This window comes from Schistocerca cancellata, chromosome 10, assembly GCF_023864275.1.
Source record: "Schistocerca cancellata isolate TAMUIC-IGC-003103 chromosome 10, iqSchCanc2.1, whole genome shotgun sequence".
Taxonomy (NCBI): domain Eukaryota; kingdom Metazoa; phylum Arthropoda; class Insecta; order Orthoptera; family Acrididae; genus Schistocerca; species Schistocerca cancellata.
In genome coordinates, this window is record NC_064635.1 from 6,243,983 (window position 1) to 6,267,626 (window position 23,644).

The 23,644-nt window shown below is 39.1% G+C and overlaps 1 protein-coding gene across 1 annotated transcript in view; it reads right to left on the minus strand.

The window, feature by feature from the left end:
- Positions 1-20,433: 20,433 nt before the first annotated feature.
- The window catches only part of LOC126106698 (G-protein coupled receptor moody), a 105,262-nt gene continuing 102,051 nt past the window's right edge, over positions 20,434-23,644 (minus strand). The window contains exon 8 of the mRNA XM_049913078.1: positions 20,434-20,683. Coding sequence (XP_049769035.1) covers positions 20,556-20,683 — 128 coding nt within the window. The 3' untranslated portion in view covers positions 20,434-20,555. The remainder of the gene's footprint in view (positions 20,684-23,644) is intronic.

The window sequence follows — 23,644 nt, forward strand, 5'->3', positions numbered from 1 at the left end:
GTGTTTGTGCTACTTGTAATTCCCATTAATCCACTGCAACTTTCATCAGACACGGTAATCATTAATTTTATCCTTTAATATGCACTTCATTCTGTTTCTTCTTTGGGATTGCACCTCCCGTAAACAACAGCTCAGCTTTGTATTCACCCATACTTATCTGAACATCTCTTGCAAAATCCACATCACAACTTACTATTAACAATCTGATTCCAATAACTAATTCCACACACAATACAGGAGTTATTACATTTACATTAAATCTCCAACCTTGAATCTCAGTTTACGACATTGCTCGGTTCAGTATTAACTTACTCAGCATGGCTCCAGTAATTCTTGCCTCTTCCACTGGCAATTCTGGAATATCATTTCACTCTTTTTATTTAATTTGGATATATAAAAAAATCTACTCACCAAGAGGCAGCAGAACACAAACATAAAAGGCTGTTGCAAAAGGCAACTTCTGGAGCCAGTGGCTCTCCTTCAGGCAGAAGGGTTGAAGGGTGAAGGAAAAGGACCGGAGAGCTCTAGGAAAAGGACTGGATTCTGGGAAAGTCACCCAGAACTGCAGGTCAGGGGAGACGTGCTGTACAGGATGAGAAGGAAAGACTGATTGCTGGGTACTGCATCGGATGAGTTTTGAAAACCTGAGTGCTTGCAGATGGAAGACAGGATAATATGCAAGATAGAGATTACTACATAAACATCACTCTCATTAACTCGTGCGCAATGTTTTAGTAGTAATTTTTGTCTTGCATATTACCCTGTCTTCCACCTTTAAGCTCTCAGGTTTTCAAATCTTGTCTGATGCAGTCCCCAACAATCAGTCTTTCCTTCTCAACCTGTACAGTAAGTCTCCTCTGACCCGCAGTTCAGGGTGACTTTCCCAGAATGTACCCCTTTTCCCAGATCTCTGCAGTCCTTTTCCTTTGCTCTTCAACCCTTCTGCCTGAAGGAGGAGTCACTGGCTCCAAAAGCTTGTGTATCACAACAATCCTTTATGTGTGTGTTCTGTTGCCACTTGTTAAGTAGATTTTTTTTTTATCTACCCAATTAACATAATTTTATCAATAATCGATTGATTTCACTTTTTCAGCTTGTCATGAAGCTCGTCATTAATGGCACAAATACCACTTCTTGAATCTAGAACAGCTAATACTTGTGTACCACATAATCACCTTCAATGTGGACTGATTGCTTTTATTAATTTCCTTTTCCTTCTCAGATACAAAGTATTCCTTAATAGCATCCCTCTCACCATATCCTAAATAATTAACACTGACTGGTCCTTGTTAAGATTCACTTCTCAACTGGACCTCATCAGAGCTCCTAATTATGAGGAACATTCAAAAGAAAAGGTACAAAAAAACACTGTTGATATAATTGAAGTGTTTACTTTTGTATAATCACCAAAGGCCTGGAGCACAACTATCCCACTGTTTCATGAGCCAAAGGATTCACTATTCCCAGAATTCCTGTGGCTGTGACAAGAGCCAGTCCTCCACTGTGTCCTTCAATCCACTGTCCAAGTTGAGGCACTTCCCTTAGAGATATTTCTTTAGCAGAAAAAACACGTGGTGGTGGCAGGGTAACATGTCCAAGCTGTAGGGCGTATGCTTAAGCTTCTCCCACCTGAACTTGGCCATTACACTTTTTGTGGTCTTGGAGACTTTGGATGTGTTATTGTGGAGCAGAATCAATCACTCTGTGAGCAGCAAAAGCTGTTTGCTCTTGATGGACTTGGGTAGGCTGTAGAGAGTCTGTGATTAACATGTTTGCCTGGCCTGGTCTCAGGTCATCACTCAGACACTCCTGGCCTTCATGGAAATGGGCACCCCAGTTGGTCACTGACTTGTTGGACACACAGGCAGTCTCCCCCAACATAAGGCCAGCAATCAGTGATGAATACCAGCCGGTTTAACCTCTTCCACAGTCATAAATCTGATGTCATCTCGCTGCTACGTAGTTGTCCAATTTTGCAATGTGAACATCATGATGTCTTCACATGCACTGCCACATCAAACTGACAGAACATACAACTGCCTGCTTCTCTCTTTAATCGTGTGCCCGTGCCTCTGCATACTACGTGACTCTCTCTTTTTTCATTTTGTAATAGTTCTTGCAACCTGTGTCCTCAGTTATTTGCTTGATGTATTCCAATATCTGTCCTGTCTACAGTTCTTACCCTCTACAGCTCCATCTAGTGCCATCGAAGTTATTCCCTGATATAGATGTCCTATCATCCAGTCCCTTCTTTTTGTCAGTGTTTTCCATCTATTCCTTTCCTTGTCAATTCTGCAGAGAATCCCTTCATTTCTTACCTTATCAGTCCACCTTATTTTCAATGTTCTTTTGTAGCACCACATCTCAAACTCCTCAATTCTCTTCTGTTCTGGTTTTCCCCCATCCATGTCTCACAACCATACAATGCTGTGCTCCAGCCATACATTGTCAAAAATTTCATCTTCAAGTTAAGACCTACGGTATGTTTGATACTAGTCCTCTTCTCTTGGCCAGTAATACCATTTTTGTCAGTGCCAGTCTGCTTTATATGTCCTCCTTCCTTCCTCCATCCATCATCAGTTATTTTGCTGCCTAGGTAGCAGATTTTCATAACGTTGTGTACTTTGTGATCCCCAATTCTGATGTAGTTTCTCGCTGTTCTTGTTTTAGCTATTTCTCATTGCTTTCACCTTTCTTCGGTTTACTCTGTATCTGTATTCAGTAATCATTGGATTGTTCATTCCATTCAACAGGTTCTGTAATCCTTCATCACTTTCAGTGAGGCTAGCAATCTCATTTGTCATTGATATCCTTTCATCTTGAATTTTAATCCCACTGTTGAACCTCAGTAAGTTATCCCAAAGTGGCATTTGCAAATCTCAACCAGGATGGTTGTTACAATGTTTTGTACTTTTTTATAATTTTCTGCTGCAGTCAGTCCATTTCCCTCATCTTATTTATTTCATCTGGTCTCATTCTTTCCTCCTCATCTCTCACCTCTCTTTGCTTATGTCCATAGTTACTATGAAAACCTCCACAATTCACTTCACTTCTACCTATAGTAGGTGGTCCCCAAAATATCCTTACAATTATCTCTTCATCTCTCCCTCATCCCTGTTACCTTGTCTCCACCCTTCTCTATGTTGATGTATGCCAGGCAATGAATCCAGCTGTGCAGGAATGTGCAAAATGCTGTCAACACTGTGTTCAAAATTCCCAGTAATTTTATTTTTTCTTGCACACTTAAAGGTAATTTTAATACTACAATTGAAATTTGATGCCTTCCTTTTAAAGGACTGTTTAAGTAAAAATTTCGTTCCCAGTAATTTTGAAAGAATCCTTTGTAACAGTGACACTCACCGTCAACAAAATTTCTCTCCGTGAAAATGTCACTACGCACACTGTTTTATCCAGTGTTTGACCAATTCTGACTGACAAAAACATTAACAAATTTGTCATGTTTTAAAAGAAGAACCCATTCTCAAACCCCATGACAGTGTTTCACCTTCCAATCTACTTATGGCAAACCCAATTTTCTTCCTATCATACCACGATTTAGGTAATGCATTCTCAAATTGTTTCACAGATGTGACAGGGTGGACTGAACTTACTGTAAAAAATTAATGGAACTTCAGCACATACAAAAAGCTGTGATCAATTGTGTCACAATTACCTGCAAGATTCAAATTCTTTCCTGTAAATACAAATCTTCTGGCCTTTCTTTAATGCTATTTCAAACTTAAGCATTATAGTCAATCAATTTCTGCTTACTAACGTCAATATTTTAAGCTGTAGATTATTCAGTTTATTTTATTTTTACAAATATTTTACTTGTCTTATTATGAGAATGACTTTTGGCATTACCTACTTTTTGGATTGCTTAAGTAATTTTGGAATAAAATTTTGTGATTATAGCATAACCCAGAAGTTTTATCTGATTTAGTTACTACTTTCTCAACATTAGATTTTAGTTCAGTAATTTGGTCATCGTTTTCCTGGATTTTATTTTCATTAGTGCTAATTCCCCTTCCATTTTCTCCAGCAATTTATTCAGCTGATCAGTCTCTCTCTATTTTCTTTTTCAAACATGTTCTTTACACCTGTCATTTCAGACTGTTACAACCTGGAGTTTCCAACATTTGATTCAAAACTTACATTTAGACAAATTGAGTATAAATTCATCATAATATTTGATCAGCTTGCTCATTAGCTTTATCAATATTATTGTTAGTTTGCTTTCATCCTTTATTAATTTGTCTTAACTCATTACTGCAGTATCATGTCAGGAAGTAGCTAACATCATACGATCCCTAAAAAATCTTAAACCTGTGGGCTGGGATGAAATTCCAACAAATATCATAAAGGTAGGAAGTGACAGCATTGCACCTCAACTCTTTAAAACAATAAACCAATCATTTGATGAGGGCTGCTTTCCAGACAGACTGAAATCTGTCCAATCTACAAAAGGGGAAAACAAGATGATTTAGTAAATTTCCACCCAGTGTCTATACTCCCAGTTTTCTCTAAAATAGTTGAACGAATAGAATAGAATTAGAAAAGTACAATAAAGAAGGTAATATTATTCTCAATAACCAGTATGGGTTTAGGAAGGGACAAAAAACTTTACAAGCTGTAAATGAACTAATCTCTAAAGTAAATAAATGCCTTGACAACAAACAAAGTTTATCTGGTATTTTTTGTGGCCTCTCAAAGGCGTTTGACACAGTAAACCATAAGCTACTGTACCAAAAATTGGGTACCTGTGGCTTCCATGGAAAATCTATAACAACTTAGGTTAAAGACTGACAAGTCACCAGTGTTCTCAATCGAATGATTTTTATGCGACAATAAAGTATTGTATCTTATCTTTATTAGGCTGTTCACTGGTTGCTTTCAGTTCCTTATGAAATTCTTTTGACAACTCATTTTTATTTAGATTGGTCATTCTACAGAAATTCTCTGATATTTGTCTCATTTCATGTAATAATACCCTAAAATCACAGTCTTTGGAGTTCCAACAGTAAGCTCATCATCACTTCTCGATAATTCTGTCGATTCAGCATGACTTACAGTATCATTAAGATCTTTTTCCCCATCTACATTAACATTTTCCACATTATTATCCCGTTTGACTGGTGATGTAATCACCATTAATATAACTCATCCTGCCTTACTTGTTATGGCAGTAATTCACAGAACACAAAATTTTAAGTCCTAAAATGGCAAGATTAGTTTTCTAAATATATGAAAAACATTATTTTCTGTATTCAGAATGTAAGCACAACTTACATAATCACTGCAAAGTCAGGCACTGCCTCTACACTGTCACAAAGTTGGAGCCATATGCATTGAGCTGCTGACTCAGCCAGACCCCCGTCGACTGTCGGTGGTGTACCCGTACTGACTTCTGCACTTAAAGCCTCGCTCGCACCCCCGCCACACACTGGTGATTTTGCCAAGTCAAAGCTGTTTCTGGCTGCCTGCCTCCACCTGCTGGTACCGCATCTCCACTGTTGCAACACTCTAAATTGCTCATGTCATCAGCTGACTGCATAACCTTCTCTCATCCAACTCCACTTGCAGTTTACATCCACCATCAGATTAATCTTGTGGCAATAAACATCCATGCAAAGTATCTTACAACTGCAATATTCCACAACAAATGTCATAATATGTTCTTTTGTGAAATCACAGCTCAAAAATAATGTTATCTGCTAATGTCCAATGTGTATAACAGATAATATCACGCATTTACTCTGATTAAAATTACTTTGTGATTGACAGATTGTGCATGCAGCTAGCCACACTACAAGAGGAACTGCATGTTCCCATGGAACTGCACACACATTGAGCATTGTCTTTCGAAGTTCATGCACCGTTTCCACTTCACAGTGTACATCATTCAAGATAACTTCTTGCCACGTTTATTACACACAATGCACTGCTAACGGTCGTGAGGGTAATGCTAAGTGCAATAATTAATGCCTCAATGTTCTTCCTATCAGCAGACTAACGTTAAACTCAGATTTTAACCTTCATATACTCCACAATGGGTTCCTGAATATAACAATTCCCACAAAAAGGATGTGTGCCAGGATCAATAAACATGGTAGACTTAAATAATTAATGTCTGTGCTCACTTCCCTACCTTCCGTACCTACTGCCTTGTAATGATGTCTCAATGTCATAGTCGTGATTTGTTTCTTCTCTGCAGCCACATGCTTCAACATTCTGGCAAATGAGAAAGAATTCAAAGCTGTTAAAAAATTAAATGACAGAATATTGGGATGCTACTTGATGTGTATATCTGTTTACAGAACCATAAAATCAAGAAAATGAGACTTCTTTAATAATTTTACTAGTAATCACACTCGACAAATTTAAGTATGTGTTGCCTCTCTGGGGACTGATTGTAGGCTCCTATTGAGTTGTTGTAACATTTTGGTGCGTGCTTGCCGAGTGCAAGCATGTGATTGTTCCATAGTTTTCACCAATTGATATCAACAATAATTATGATTTGTATTTAAACAATGGAAAATCCAGGATGGAATAGTGATGATAGCATGAAAATGATAGATTGCTACTCTCCAGATAGTAGAGATGTTGAATTACAGATGGGCAGAACAAAAAGACTACTAAACAAGCCTCGGCAGCCAAAGACAGTGGTTACGTGTGTGTGTGTGGGGGGGGGGGGGGGGGGCGGCGTGCGTGCTTACTTACGTTAATGCGCATATGTATGTAGTCAAAGATGTCGATAGACACACAAACATACACACAAAATTCTAGCTTTCACAACCAACGGTTGGTTCGTCAGGAAAGAGGGAAGGAGAGGGAAAGATGAAAGGATTTGGGTTTTAAGGGAGAGGGTATGGAGTCATTCCAATCCCGGGAGCGGAAAGACTTACCTTAGGGGGAAGAAAGGACGGGTATACACTCGCACACATACACATATCCATCCACACATATACAGACACAAGCCGACATATACAGAGGCAAAGAGTTTGGGCAGAGATGTCAGTCGAGGCGGAAGTACAGAGGCAAAGATGTTGTTGAAAGACAGGTGAGGTATGAGCGGTGGCAAATTGAAATTAGAAATTAGCGAAGATTGAGGCCTGGCGGATAGCGAGAAGAGAGGATATGCTGAAGGGCAAGTTCCCATCTCCGGAGTTCTGACAGGTTGGTGTTAGTGGGAAGTATCCAGATAACCCGGACGGTGTAACACTGTGCCAAGATGTGCTGGCCGTGCACCAAGGCATGTTTAGCCACAGGGTGATCCTCATTATCAACAAACACTGTCTGCCTGTGTCCATTCATTCGAATGGACAGTTTGTTGCTGGTCATTCCCACATAGAAAGCTTCACAGTGTAGGCAGGTCAGTTGGTAAATCACGTGGATGCTTTCACACGTGGCTCTGCCTTTCATCGTGTACGCCTTCCGGGTCACAGGACTGGAGTAGGTGGTGGTGGGAGGGTGCATGGGACAGGTTTTACACCGGGGGCGGTTACAAGGGAAGGTGGTTTGGGGATTTCATAGGGATGAACTAAGAGGTTACGAAGGTTAGGTGGACGGCGGAAAGACACTCTTGGTGGAGTGGGGAGGATTTCATGAAGTGTCTTTCCGCCGTCCACCTAACCTTCGTAACCTCTTAATTCATCCCTATGAAATCCCCAAACCACCTTCCCTACCCTCTGGCTCCTACCCTTGTAACCGCCCCCGGTGTAAACCCTGTCCCATGCACCCTCCCACCACCACCTACTCCAGTCCTGTAACCTGGAAGGTGTACACGATCAAAGGCAGAGCCATGTGTGAAAGCACCCACGCGATCTACCAACTGACCTGCCTACACTGTGACGCATTCTATGTGGGAATGACCAGCAACAAACTGTCCATTCGCATGAATGGACACAGGCAGACAGTGTTTGTTGGTAATGAGGATCACCCTGTGGCTAAACATGCCTTGGTGCACGGCCAGCACATCTTGGCACAGTGTTACACCGTCCGGGTTATCTGGATACTCCCACTAACACCAACCTATCCGAACTCCGGAGATGGGAACTTGCTCTTCAATATATCCTCTCTTCCCGTTATCCACCAGGCCTCAATCTCTGCTAATTTCAAGTTGCCACCACTCATACCTCACCTGTCATTCAACAACATCTTTGCCTCTGCACTTCCACCTCGACTGACATCTCTGCCCAAACTCTTTGCCTCTGTATATGTCTGCTTGTGTCTGTATATGTGTATGTGTGCACGAGTGTATACCCGTCCTCTTTTCCCCCTAAGGTAAGTCTTTCCGCTCCTGGAATTGGAATGACTCCTTACCCTCTCCCTTAAAACGCAAATCCTTTCTGTGACTACGTAGGCTTTCCCGGCGTAATAAGTCTTGAAAGTCTCTTCGGGTTTGCTGCCGGACCCTAAAATCAACTTGACTCGATATTTCGGCGATCCAACTGTTCGCTATCTTCAGGAAATGGTGCTTCTGCTGATGAGTCCCGCTGAGAACTGGCGCAAGATTGCAATTCGACGTCCTATATACGCCACCGTTCAGTACACGGCGCATGTGCCGCCCGTCACGGTTTCTGGCTTCCAAAACAGAGAGGTGGCGCCGCCCTTAGTGAAACACTGCTGGCAACGATATATCGCAATCAAGGCCGCATCGAAGAACGTTCAGTTTTGATGCGAGATAATACAGGATTCCACGTTTTGCTACGAGGAAACCCATTGTCCCTGTTGATTAAATTATCAGCCAACCTAATTTCAATCGCCTCTTTATACACACTATTCCAAAAACCGGAAATGTTGGCAATTACAACAGTTTCCTCAAATTTCATTTTGTGTCCCTCATTTAGGCAGTGTTCTGCTACGGCCGATTTTTCCGGCTGTTGTAGCCTCGTGTGACGGCGATGTTCCACACACCTGTCATTCACTGTGCGAATAGAACGGCCAACGTAAGCTTTCCCACATTGACACGGGATTTTGTACACTCCGGGTTTCCTAAGTCCCAAATCATCCTTCACAGAGCCGAGCAGAGCCCTAATCTTAGAGGGTGGACGGAACACACTCTTGACGTTAAAACTCCTTAAAATTCGTCCAATCTTAAACGATAAGCCTCCAGCATAAGGAAGAAAGGCCACAGATCTATGTTCCTCTTCGAACACCTCCGGAGACGGTCCAAATTCCATAGCCCGACGAATCTGTTTCTCGGTGTATCCATTTTCCTTAAAAACAGTCATCAAATGCTCAAGTTCTTGGGTTAAGCTGTCTGTGTCGGAAATGGCGTATGCTCTCCGTACCAAGGTCCTAAGGACGCCACTACGTTGGTGTGGTGGATGACAACTCTGAGGGTGCAGGTACAAATCTGTGTGTGTCGGCTTTCGGTGAACACTGTGTCCCAAAGTTCCATCTGGTTTTTTATAAACCATTACGTCTAAAAATGGAAGCATCCCATCATTTTCAACCTCCATAGTAAATTTGATACGGGGATGAAGACAGTTGAAGTGGTCCAAAAACCTGTTAAGAGCATCACGTCCATGCGGCCATACGAAGAAGGTATCGTCCACGTATCTCCAGAAGCACGTTGGTTGCAAAGCTGAAGTCCTCAGTGCCGTAGCCTCGAAGTCCTCCATAAATAAATTGGCGACTATGGGTGACAAAGGACTACCCATAGCCACTCCGTCATTCTGTTCAAAAATGTTACCGTTTTTTTTTTTCTTTTTTTTTTTTTATTATTATTTAACGTTGAAAATGATGGGATGCTTCCAGTTGGATCGCCGAAATATCGAGTCAAGTTGATTTTAGGATCCGGCAGCAAACCCGAAGAGACTTTCAAGGCAAATCCTTTCGTCTTTCCCTCTCCTTCCCTCTTTCCTGACGAGGCCACCGTTGGTTGCGAAAGCTAGAATTTTGTGTGTGTATCGACGTGCCGGCGCTTTCGTTTGGTAAGTCACATCATCTTTGTTTTTAGATATATTTTTCCCACGTGGAATGTTTCCCTCTATCATATTCATATGTATGTAGTCAGGTATTTTAGAAGGCATTCTGGCTGAAAATGTAAGTGTTCAGTAGTCTTTTTGTTGTGCTGTCTGAGTCTCAACATCTCTGCTGTATGGTGACTAGCAATCTATCCTTTTCATAATATTGAGGTTTGTATTTAGTTTTTCTGTGTGGATCAAAAGTTATTGAAATTATTATCAAGAAGTTATCAGTGCAAGTAAAGCATGGTTGGAGATGAATATTAATATTTAAAAAGTAAATTTAAATGATGGAAGTCACGCTCCTTCGCGTCAAGCGTCACAGGAGAATTCCTGGTGTCTGTACAGATTCCAGCACCACACAGCTCTGCGACCATCTGTCATGTGGTGTGACTTATACACTTCTCACCACCCTACAGGGACATGAATCTTCCTGTGATGAACGTTAAAATGTAGCACTAAAATGGTGCTGAAATGTAGATGGAGATGTGGCATAAAGCATAAATGCCAGAATGAGAACTGAAACTGAAAAAAAAAAACCCACATATTTTAGCTCTACTTAAAAACTTTGTTCAGACACTTTTGCACACCCGGTGAGCACTCACCTTGAAGAGCCATGAATCAGTAAACTAGTATGCTTATTTTCACTGAGTACTGTCATGTGGAATTGTATTCTTCTGTAACTCATCCTTAAGAAAGGAAGCCTTTGTTGCACACGAGCATGCCAGGACAATAGTTTGTAAATACGCGTAGATCTGTAGGTCACCTGGCTAGGATGCATAAAATGTTGTACAGTGGATGAATAATGACTTTAGTGATCAGAAAGTGTGCGTGACGTGTTTTGGATTTATTTCCAGATCTCCCATGCCATTCCCCCTCACACCCCCAAGAACCAGCCACAAAGGAGTGTCTCTTCATCTTCCAGTACCACCCCAGACTGAAACAACTGAACCACATCCTTCGCCAGGGTTTCGATTACCTATCATTGTCCCCTGAAATGAGGGACATGCTACTTAAAATAAATCCATCCCCTCGTAAAGTGGGGTTCTGTTGTCCAACCTCTACAATGTCCTAATCCACCCCTGTGCCACTTCCAATCCCAACCTCTTGCCACAGGGATCATACCCCTGTTGAGGATGCAGGTGCAAAACCTTCCCAATCCACCACCCAGAACTTCCTATTCCAGTCCTGTCCCGGTCTGTCCTACCTCACCAGGAGCCAGGCCACCTTTGAAAGCAGCCACGTCATTTACTGGCTCTGCTGCAATCATTGCACAACTTTTTATATTGGTGTGACTAGCAACCAGCTGTCCAACAGAATGAATGGCCACAACCAAACTGTGGCCAAAAGAAAAGTAGACCACTTTGTACCACAACATGCAGCTGAACATAACACACTTTATTTTAATGGCTGCTTCACTATCCAAGCCATCTGGATCCTTCCCTCCACAACCAGCTTTTTTGAATTGCACAGTAGGGAGTTATCTTCACTACATATTCTGTGCTCCCGTAATTATCCCAGCCTCAACTTATGATAACATACTGTCCCCACATCCTCGACCCAACAGTTTTCAACCCCTCTATCCTATCTTTTCCTCCCCGTTCTTTGTCTCGCACCCACACATCTTTCTCCGCTCCTCTCATTTTTTCCCCACAACCTTCTGACACTGCACCTGAAGGCATTCTAGTCCCTGCACACTTCACCAGACAATGTTTGTCTCCCTCCCCACCCATACACTACAATCCCTTCCCCTTTCCCAGCCACTCCAGATTGCTGTTTGCATCCCACATGATAGTTTCATTCCAGTCTGAGATGCTGTAGTTGGCAGTCAAATGTTCATGAAGCTTGCTCGCTTGTGTGTGGCCGAAAGCTTTATGTAAGGGTCTTTTAATTGTGCCAGTCTGCAACTTTACTTGTTTTTCTGACTGTAAGTAGCAATCTGTCTTTTCCTACATTGTTGATTTTTCTTCCTGGGCTTCAGTTGTTCAACTACAATTATTGTCTGCTGTCTGAGTTACCAGAGAGAACCTGGATAACATAGGCTGCTGGGAGAAAAAAAAATTATGGCTACTCACAGTGGAGGGTTTACTGTTATGAAGATGCAATTTTGTCTGTAGAAAAACACCTGTGTAAGTTTTTTATTTTGTGTAGGAAGTCTGCATCTGACTTCATTGAGGTATTGCATCTATCTATGTTAATATGCAAGAAAATATTAAAAGGAAGTGTATTTTCTTACTTCCCATGTTAGACATTGTATTTGAGTTCTATTGATAGATCATTGGATAGTATCGCATTGGGAGATGTTATATCACAGATATGAGAGGAAGGATAAATTCAGTTTCTTTTTTTGGTGCAGAAACTGAGGGTGCCACATATAACTAGATATTATCTTAATTTTATGAGTAAGCTTAGTTGGGTACAGGAAAGCAGTAGTGTCATTTAGCAACGCACATTCCGGTGTAAAAGTTTTGATAAAATAAATGTACTCATAGTTCAAGAAAATGGATTCCTATTTACACATAGAAAAAGTATTGAATCTTGCCGAAGCAGCAATTTTTTTTTTAAGTCTATGAACATAATTATATAATTAAAGAACATAAAGAAAATTTTTAGATAATGCTTTTTCCAAATGTTTTTCTGGTACAGGTGGCTGCACTGTAACATCGTGGTATTGAAGATAATACTCCTTTTGGTTAGCTAGGTGCACAATAAACAAAAATAAGATGTTCAGAAAAAAAAGTTCTAACAAAAAAAAAAGTTATTCATCATTTCATATTAAATCAGAGCTGTTAAAAATGTTAATGAGTATGTATTGTACTTTGGATACACTGCAATAACAGGTAAATAATAACATAAAACTAGAAATATGTAAGGATTCCTTTAAAACAGTCATAGTGACACACACACACACACACACACACACACACACACACACACACACACACAGAGAGAGAGAGAGAGAGAGAGAGAGAGAGAGAGACTAAACTTCACAGTCTCTTTATGCTAGCAGCTATTAAGATAATTAGGTCTATCATTCTTCACTTCCTAAAACTTGATAATCTATGTTACTTAATGTAGGTAAACAGCAAATTTTCTGATGCTTTGTGTTTTCATTTCATCACATCTCATTTGAAAGACAAATTAGTGTTGTAAAGTGTAGTGTTTGCTGCTGTAGTTGGTAGTGGTGATAGTACAAATGGTGGTGGTGGTGGTGGTGGTGGTGGTGGTGGTGGTGGTTGGGTGTGTGCATGTTCCATGGACGAGAACGCAAGATCAGAATAGAATAAAATAAGAATAGTGGATTGGAGAAGAGTCGGTTGAGTGAATGTAGTGTAGAGATATTGAGAAGTGATAAAAGTAGGAGAGATGAGTGCGAGAAAGAGACAAAAACAGGGTGGTCAACAGAAGTTTAAAGGTAGTATGGAAGAGAAGCAGTTTAAAGGTTAGAGATGTTTTAGAAAATGGATTAGAGTTTTGGAAGGAGTCAAGAAAACATGGCAGGGTGAAAAGGAGAAGGAAAAAATATGGAGAACGGTAGGGTGGGATTGACAAGTTGGGTGCAAAGGGAAGAAGGGAGGAGAGATGTAGGGACCAGGTCAGTACTGTAGGTTCATAAATTTTACCTGTGCCTGAATATCCTATTACATGAATTAGAGTTGATTTATTTTTCTACTTTGATAAAACTGTTAAGTAGAACATGACTGTCTGTTGAACAATTAAACATGGTATCACATCCTGCAGCCCCTTTTTTGATGAAGCCTTTGGAAGAGGTAGGGATGATTGCTTCTTCCAGACAGGGTAGTAAAAAGATACCCTCTTGTCCCACACAAACATATGTCACTGTTTCATTACACTGATATCCATAATAGTTTCAGTTGACAGCCTTTTGGAGGCTGATAAACAAAATTCCCCATTGTTAGATAAAAAGCCCCCCCAATTCTGCAAATGAAACAACATGCTCTTTCACTGGAATGTTTTTACAGCAAATTGCTTGTAGTGTTGTAAGAAACCTACTCTTAGAGGTAGTATGAAAATAATAGTAATTCACTTAGTTTTCTGTAAATGTACATTTATTTGAAGTATAATAAAATGAATGATAGTGAACGGACACAAATTACATCAAAAGTACAGCATATAAATAAATTGGTTTATAATATTAAAAAAATTCTTTTCAGGCCAATGTCAGCTTTATGTTCTCCAGTAGAATCAAATTAATTTTATGGCTAAGCACAACACTGGATAGCTGTGACCCTTCTATCATTGACAATTATATAGCTTTGACCTGCAAGTAAAGCTAAAATTTATGAAGAAATTAACATCATAAAATGTTCTGTTTCTGAAAATTATGGCAAATAAATATGCATCAATTTTTAATCAAATAATATCTAAGACATAAAGAAAAGTTAAAAATTTATGCACTAAAGTGCTTAATGACTGCTATAGCAAACAGGAAATGGTAACCAAAGAGTCATAAACATGTTTTTTTTTTTTTTTACCCTCTATTTTCTGATAAGTATACAGGTGAGAAAATTCTGTTTGTGATGGCAGTGTTGTCATCCTGATGCTTCTCAAACAATTTTTTTATGCCAATATCTGGAGTGTTTCATGACAGCATTATTTTAGCTAAGTGTTTCAGTGTTTTCCTTAGTTTAAACTGAAATTTAGTTTCTGAGTAATAAATTATTGGAAGTTAACATGCAGAAAAATAATACTTCAGATTCACAATGCACTGCTCCTTTACTACTTAGTTATTTTTAATGTTAAAGCTTTCATTTTTTTTAAATTACCAGTACATTTTTAATGGTAGTTAAACCACTGAATGAATTGCTGCCATTGTGTAAATGTTACACACACTGAAAGAATAGTACTTCTGCCATGACATGAATTTCTCATTCTCTACTACATTGTTTGTCCAGTATGGACATAAGGGAATGTTTTGGAACCAAGTTTGTGAGTGAAGTCAGTTTTTATATGATGCTGGAAATCTGTTTAATGCTGAATATTAGCAAATCAAATTAAACACACTACAAGTTTATTGGTAACATGATGACTACATCTAATAAATAATTCTCTGGGCCTTTGGTTACATTGCTTGATCTTAAACTACACCCCCATATCCTTGTATCCATTATTTATATACATATTTGGAAAACAGTTTTTGGAACTCTACGACATATAAAATTATCATACTCAGACAAAGATGAATTTAAGATAATTCTTCCATTTCTCTTTCAAACTCTTATACCACAGTGATGTTCGGTAGTGTTATTTCTGAGTTGCATCCAACAATGTAGACAAAAAAAAAACCTTTGTATTTCACAACTGATGGTGAAGAAAAATAGCTTAAACATTCATAAACAGTGCTACATTATAACTAGAGATATAAACTGAAGATCCTCATTTATCCTGTTTGGAAAGTACTTTCAGAAATACAAGCCAATCACAGTCATCCTGTTACATAGGGAGAAGGCATACGATTATGTCCATGTATCACCTTCAACATTTCACACAAAAAGAAATATCAGATGGAGAGAAGGTAACAGCTACTAAGAAATTTATAGGATGTTAATACTGCATGAATGTAAAAATTGAGTACAACAGGAAAGATGATTTTCTCTTCCTTCTATGGACCATATTACAAATATCATACCTTAGATAAATGATGATAACGGTCATGGGATGGCAAGTATCAGAAACGGAATCCAATAACAAGCCAGATGTCTGGTAAACGATTGCATAGAAAGATTACTGATCATCAGTAGAAGATAAACGGATGGCTTAATAATGAGTGGAAATTATGAAACATTCCATTCAACTGGTGGAAAAAAAAAGGTATACTGGCATACTGAAACGTGTAAGAAGTCTGTTTCTTCAGACAGTAACAAAATACACTACTGACTCAAAGTTAAGGGTGGCCCTCCTGCTTAGTGCCCAGATTATATCATTTTGTAAATGAGGTTAGCCTGTGTCCAGGGCTGTTTGTTTGTTGTAATTATCTGTTACATGTTTTGCGGTTCCAATCTAAAAAAAACTAATCATTTCTTTTAACTGTTTTCAGTGATAATATAGTTGCAAAACAACACAACCAGCAATTGCTGACAAACAAAATGGATCACAAGCATAAAGGTCAGTTGGTCATAGATCTTTGGTAATTGGCTTCTATAAATCATAATATACCCATTTACAATGACTTGAAATATATCTGTATAAAAAAAACAATAATGACTAGAAAATTAGTATATGAGCATTAATACAATTTGTGATATTTCATTTTCACTAACTGATACTGGGAAATTGCTTCCTGTCATGAACTGACCACTTTACTGTATATTTTTATTGCCAATACAAAATTCATTTTCCTATAGACTAATGCAGTGTTTTAATCCACAAGCTTTTGCCAAAGGATTTTTCAGTCTCTTTCCAGTGCTTCCTCTCCATAACATCAAATAAAAAAATATTACTTTCAGCATTTCATTTTTTGATGCCAAGTTGGTGTACATTATTTACCACCTGAAAATAATGAAATTACTACTTTAGTCACAGATTTCTATGGAATTAAATATTTTTGAATCGTACCATCGAAGACTTATTATCACTTTACTAATGTAACTTACTGTTTTTATGAAAAACAATTATATTATTTCTTTTATATACCTGCGTAGTTCAGTACATTTATATTCACACTTATTATGTTTAGTGTTTCCTAAATAGCTAGTTAACTTAAAAAGCTACAAGAGTATTCATAATAGTTGATATAAAACAGTAAATATTCAGAAAATAGCAAAACTGTTTATAACTATGTGAAATCACACAGTTCCCAACTCTTAATAACATACATATTAATGGTGCACCTTCCAAATTGCATGGCACTATCCTGTAAATAAATTTACAGTCTATAGTTACATTCATATTTACAGTGACTTACTAACTGTAACACTGATTAATGTCAATCCTTACACCTATGGAACATCATACATGCAGACTTTTTGTGTCAAATATTTGCAAAACAAACTGCTTTATTACCAGAAACTCTAGAAAAACAAACTGACAAACAAAATATATAAATACAAAATATTAATGACATGTCTTTTTATATGTTTATCTTGAGAAACAGTTGTACATCATCACTGATAAAACTGACTTTGCTTTATACTGTGCTCACATCCTTAGAACAGCATTTTGCAATCTTGCAGTTATATAAAATATGTTACACATTTCTGAGGCAAGTAGGACTTAAAATACATAGTTTAAAAAAGCTAAATGACAATTATTTCAGTTCTTTACAAATGTAATGATGCCAGATTTTGCCTTGTCCTTTGATAGCATTTTCAATTTTCTTTACTTATAAGTAATCATTGGTCTTCTTGGGTAACCCAGTCCACACTTAATATAAAAATAAGAGATTTTACCCTGTTCTAACTACCTTATGCACCTCTGCATACATTTTCCCCAAATTGCACATAATTTTCTTCCGACCATACATTTAGTAATTTTCAAGCAAAGAGATGAGAGCAGGGCAATTCCATAAAGAAACAGAAACCTAAAAATCTAGAGCCTGCACCTGATGATTCAGAACAGCTAACTTTTATGACTGAATACACATCGAGCTACACACTAAGACATTTGTATGAAGAGATATCAACCACAAAATAAGTCATTGATGAAATCATTAATTTCATTGAGATTAAATACTTACTGTAATTATTCTTGGAATGCACCTATGTGGTATGCAGTAATACATGCACATCTTTATTAGTCTGTAAATATTTACCCTTTGAACTTTCACTACAAAATATTAAGAGTGGACATTGGTGATGTTTAATGACGTAGGATGTGATTCACATGCATGTAAAACAGTTGCAGTTTTCACAAAGAAATTTTTACAGATAAAGAACTGTAAAACGCTTATTATAGTCTCAAAAGACACCAGTGATCATGCTGCACTTACACAATGAAACATCTTTATTCATCCACATTAGATATAAACGATGCATTTCAGTGGACAGTCACCATCGCATTCTATGGTAGAAATAGAACAAACTAACACAATTCTTTCTGTACTTGCTTAAACAGCGTATTCACACTTCATTACAGATTATTAGAAAAGAAAGCTGCACAATCTACTAAGAAAAAATAACCAATAAAGAACATGTTGTCAAGTTTTATTGACATATATCATATCCTAATTTTTGCATAGCAATCAAACCAATTTCCTTGTACATTATAATTTGTATATTTTGTCTCCCTGAACATCTGTTCTCTCAGTTAGGAGAGATAAAAGGACCCTAAATGTTTAACGTTTCATTGAGGAGAAGGCCATTAGAGATGAAACACAAGTTGAGACTGGAGAAGGGAATCAGATGTGTCCTTCAAAGGAGCAGTCTCTGCATTCGTCTTAGGACATTTATGGAAATCAAAGAAAAACTTACATGGGGAATCTGTACAATCATTGTCCTCAATGCTGCGCCAATTTATTCAGTCTTTCAAGTACACTTCCATGAGACTGAAACTACAGGTGAACTATTTGGTTTGAAAACATATTTGATCAAATGCTTAAGCTCACTCCAGCTAAGCTTTTTCTCATGTTTTAAAAACAAAATGTTTATTCCAGAATACAGTGATGGTTATATGTGTATTATAGTAATACCAATCTACTGTTGATGAGAGGACACTGAGCATAATTCTGAAAAATGGAAGTGCAATAAAGCGATTTTTTTCATACTGAGATAAAACTACAACAGATAATTCAAACACACTTAAATATCAATTATCTGTATCAGTAAGGGAAATAAACCAATGTGAACACAAAAGCAGTCATCACATCATGACAAAAACTTAAGCACCAACAAATCCTTCCATGTGGTTGTGTATGTTCAGGGAAGTGACTACATTCCAGGTCTGGAAATTGGGTGAACAGTCCACATTTCTTCAATGTGAAACTGCATTTGGCCATTGTCACTTCTGCACGATAAATTTCAGCACAAAATCTAACAGTATTACCTCATTTGGTTATTCTTGGTATGCATTGTTACTTTGCATTCTAATAATATGTGGTGAGCTGTTGGTTCCCTGTTCATGAGAAACTTAATTCTCTTTTGTCGTACATTTCTCACAGAAGCTGATGACAGAGGTTTACTGAATCGCATATACACCACCAGAAAGCTGATACAAATTTCTGCGGCAATTAGGTAGGTTCACCTATTTCGTTACTATCTGGCACACAGTAAAGTTTATTTTGTCATCTAGTCGTGAACAGAGAATTGTGTTGATAAACACAGCCACACCTGATTCCGATTGTCAGACACAGAATTATCTTTTTATATTCTGAAATTAACGATCTGAAGTACCTGGTCTGAAAGAAACAAAAATGTGATAATTTTTGAACAATCGTGTGACGATCTACTTATTGTGCTCCTTCTGTCTTGCGGTGTTATATCCAGCCAAACTGGTAGGGTCCTTGGAATATGAGACATAAAAACTATTTTATGATGATTTCAGTAGATAAATGAGATGATGCACACATGGTTTCACAGTCCCTGCTACATACATGACTGATTGATACACTCACAATCAGTCCATCTCTACCATTTGTGACTGCTGTGCAGAGTATCAACAGTGCAGTAAAACTTGGGAAACGACCAGGTGCTGAGCACAGCGTGACAAATACTGTTCAGTGAAACTGTCTTGTCCATTGCTTACTCATAATGGGATTCTGTCATTAAAAAGGCAGTAGAAATTACAATGTGCCACTACTACTTCAGCTGGGTTAGCAGCTATATACTCTTAGTAGTACATTACAGGGAGCCCTTGATGCGAAGAAACTGGGCAATTTATTTACGCCACTACACGGGTAGTGGCACCACCAGTGCAGGCCTCTACACACAAACTTTGACAGAATGAAAGAATGATGACGTCCACTAACCGATCAGAAGCTGTATACGCGGTATAAGAGGGCACCACAGTAGTCAGCTGCTCCTGTCAAAAGTCATGGAGGTGACGTTCAAAAGCTTGAGTTTCTGCAAGAAAATAAACAACATCGTGTACAAAGACACTGAAGTGAGAGTCGTCATTCCCAACTTTTTGCTGGTGTTACAGTTGATTTACACAAACAAAACTGGATCTGGACAGCTCTTTCATTGTATAACTTGAAAGTGTCCAAGTTACAAAATATGGACAACCGAACATGAAAGCAGAGGTGTTTCTGTCACAGTTTATCACAAAATTTAAGTCCCACAACAGCTCACTGCCCTCAGCTCTCACGGTAGGTTGAGGCATACGACTGAAGAGAAAACTGTACAACACTAACACGAGTGACATGTTCACTGATGACCATTTCTGCTGTTTGGCAGTACATGGAGACCTGTGAGGCGGTCGACACTTGGCACTCCCTCACCCATCACAGAGGACTGACACATCCGCAGTGCCGGCGTCCGAGTTTTGTGTCCGTCGGCCCGTCCCTCACCCACTGCAGGGAGGCCACGCCGACTAAGTCTTGCGCCCACTGCCGCTGCCCGCAGCCGACGCGAGCTCCCTGTGGGGATGGGGGTGGCGCCCCCGTCGCCACCACGGCCTCCGGCGTCACCGTCATGCTCGCTGTGACCCGCAGCGGCCGGCTGTCCCTGCCGCCGCCAGCTCCATCAGGTTGTTGTCCTGCCGCTGCGGCTGCTGTCCTGCCCCCGCCCCAGAACCGCCTCCGCCGGGTGTCGCTCCACCTTCAAAAATGGCGGGCTAATATTTATGAGAGTGGAGGCAGACAGCAGATTTACTGAGGGTTACACTACAAAGCACTTGATAAAACCAAATGGAGGGGAAAGGAATCCCTGTTTTACTGATTCTCTCACTTCTATTTTAAGCTGCACTATCTGTTTCAGTGGTCATTCCATCTCGAAAGAAAAGGATCAAGCTAGGAATGGCACCATAGCTCTTCATTAGAGAACAACAGTGTAGGCCCTATGGACAAGAAAATAGTCACTTTTTACAGGTCTGAAGTTGGGATCATTGCCTCTAACAAAGCTGTAGTTTACATGAGGATGCTTCAAATGAAAACCTTAAAAGTGCAATAAAATTCCTAGAAGCTTTACCATTGATTTTTCTGGGAGTTATCCTCGTAATTCGAAAAATGGCCGACAGGTGGCAACCTGTCGTTGCTTCACAGAATGGGATGCTGTGTCAGTGCAGAGATGGCTGCCCCACTGTCAACTTGTACCGCACTCGAGTTTGACTCATCTTTGAGAATAGTGAAGGTGTTAAACCTGTGGAAGTGCATTGCAGGTTAAAATAACAGTATGGTGATTCATGTGTGTGTCCTTGCAGCAAGTATAGGAGTGGTGCAGAAAGTCTACAAGAGGTATAACTTCCTTTGAAGATGCTCTGCACCTGGGTCAGCAAAGAAAACATTGCTCTGTGCCAAAAAGAAAAATAAGCATTCGACTATTGGCAGTCATGCTAACTCTCTTTGGGAATACAAAAGTGGTAATTGTCACCCATGCATCACCCACATATTTTGTTTACGTTATATTGCTGCTCATACGGTCTGTCCAAAGATGTGACTTTACATTGCATCGATTTCCATTTTAACAGTCAGTATTTCACCATTCTTGTTTGAAGTTGACTGTTGTTGAAAAATAGAAAAATAAGTTTCTTTACATTGTGTTGAAGTGAAACAAACACTGTATTGTGTGTGAGATAAGAGGAGAGCGAGTGTGTCGGGACTAACCCCATTTCACTGCTAGTAGTGCTCTGTCACCTTAATGTGTCTGCACGTAGCATGTAAGTATTGCACCACAATTAACTATAAAATTAAAAGTTAAATTTTATGTTTAAAACTTTATGTTAACATAGTTTACTGTAATAATGTTTCAAATATCAAGTCTTTATGTACATAGACTTGTCAATTTCCGTAAAAATGCAGTTTTCAGAAAAAAAAATAATAAAGTGGCACTAAATAATAAAGCTAGAAAGCCAAAATTTGGTCAGAAGGTGCCTGTGGAGTTCATAAGTAAGTGGTGTAAATTACTAGCAGAATCCACATTTTTAAGAAAAATGGAAGGCATTAAAAACTGGACTTAGAATTGTAAAAATTTGTTTTATGCTTCAGTTCACCTTAAAAATCATAACTTATGAGACCGTGTTAAGCTATCTCTTACAGTTTTTGACTAATTAAGTGAAAACCAATTTTGTAACTGAAATATACCCAATGGTGGTAGATTAAGTGTCTGTAATTTTAACGATAAAAATTTTTTGGTTAAAGCAGATGATAAAACCTACCAAATTTTACAGTTGTAGTATTAATAACAGCTACTGCAAGTTCTAGTAAATGTATGGTTCAGAGGTTCCACTATAAAAATTCTAGAAGGCAAAGTTTTTATTCAGGCAAGCTCAAACTTTTTCCGTGCTTTCAAACAACTTACCTAAATACATGTAAAAATTAAGAAGATTCTGAATTAATTCATGACTATGTTATTGAAGATTATGTGTCTGAGAAAGCAGTCGTTCTGAGGCTGCTGCCATTTGTTAAGACAGTAAACAGATGTTCCCTCAGGCATCTGCTGCGGCACCTATACAAATACAGCCTAAGAGGCAGTAGTAAGGTGCACTTCACACTCAGCGATTGTAAGATCCACATTTGTTAAACATCGGATCGCGCTCTGCCTCGGATGATGTCAGAGACGACTGGACTCGCAAGGTGAAAGAATCTGGTAGGAACGTACTGCAGAGTTCACCTCTGAACTGAAAATATTGTTGTTCCCATTAGAAAATTTACTGTCAATTGAACATAGTGACTTTCAAAGTGTTGTGTGTGAGAGACTTTACTCAATATATGTATGAACTAGAACTTTCATTTTAAATGAAAGTTTGTAGTCCTGATCCCACTAAGTAGGAGGAGAACAGAACATTTATTTCAGTGGACTGGACCAGAATGTGACCATGCAGACTGGAAACTAAGGTCAGTATGTTCTCCATCACTTTGTGGCTGACCACAAAATTAGTCCCACGAGAAAGACGGCAAACTATATAGAACAACCAACCAACCAACATCATACGAAACCGGCCGCCCCACAGTGTTCTCTAGTTGGCAACTGTCACCTTCATATGACTGCTGGTGTTAGCATTTCTGTTTTTACTTTGACAGATAAGTAGAGATATGAAAGTTCCAGTTTGAAAATGCTGTAAAAAATGATCACTGCTTGGAATGATGTCAAATTTGAATACAATATTGTCGAAGAAGGGGAAAATGTTCTGGAAACAAAAATTGTGGCAGAATATGCAAAAATAAAAGATGCGGGATACCTGGCTGCTCCTGAGTTTGTGTGTACATGGCTCATCATGACTCTCAATGCAGGATCACACACTGCTGGTACAGCTCTTGTACAAGAATGGTGTCCCCCGGGAATGTCACGAGCGTAACACCAATGTTTGCGAGGTAGAATGATTATGTGTGTACATGTACATAGTGTTTGCTCAGCAATCTCCGACGTTGTGTAACTGATGTGGAATGAGGGGAGCCAGCCCACATTCACCGAGGCAGATGGAAAACCATCTACAGGCTGGCCGGCACACTGGAGCTCGACACTAATCTGCCGGGCGGATTCGTGCCAGGGACCGGCACGCCTTCCCGCTTGAGAAGCAGTGCGTTAGACCGTACAGCGAGCTGGGCAGGCTGCCTGTGAGCA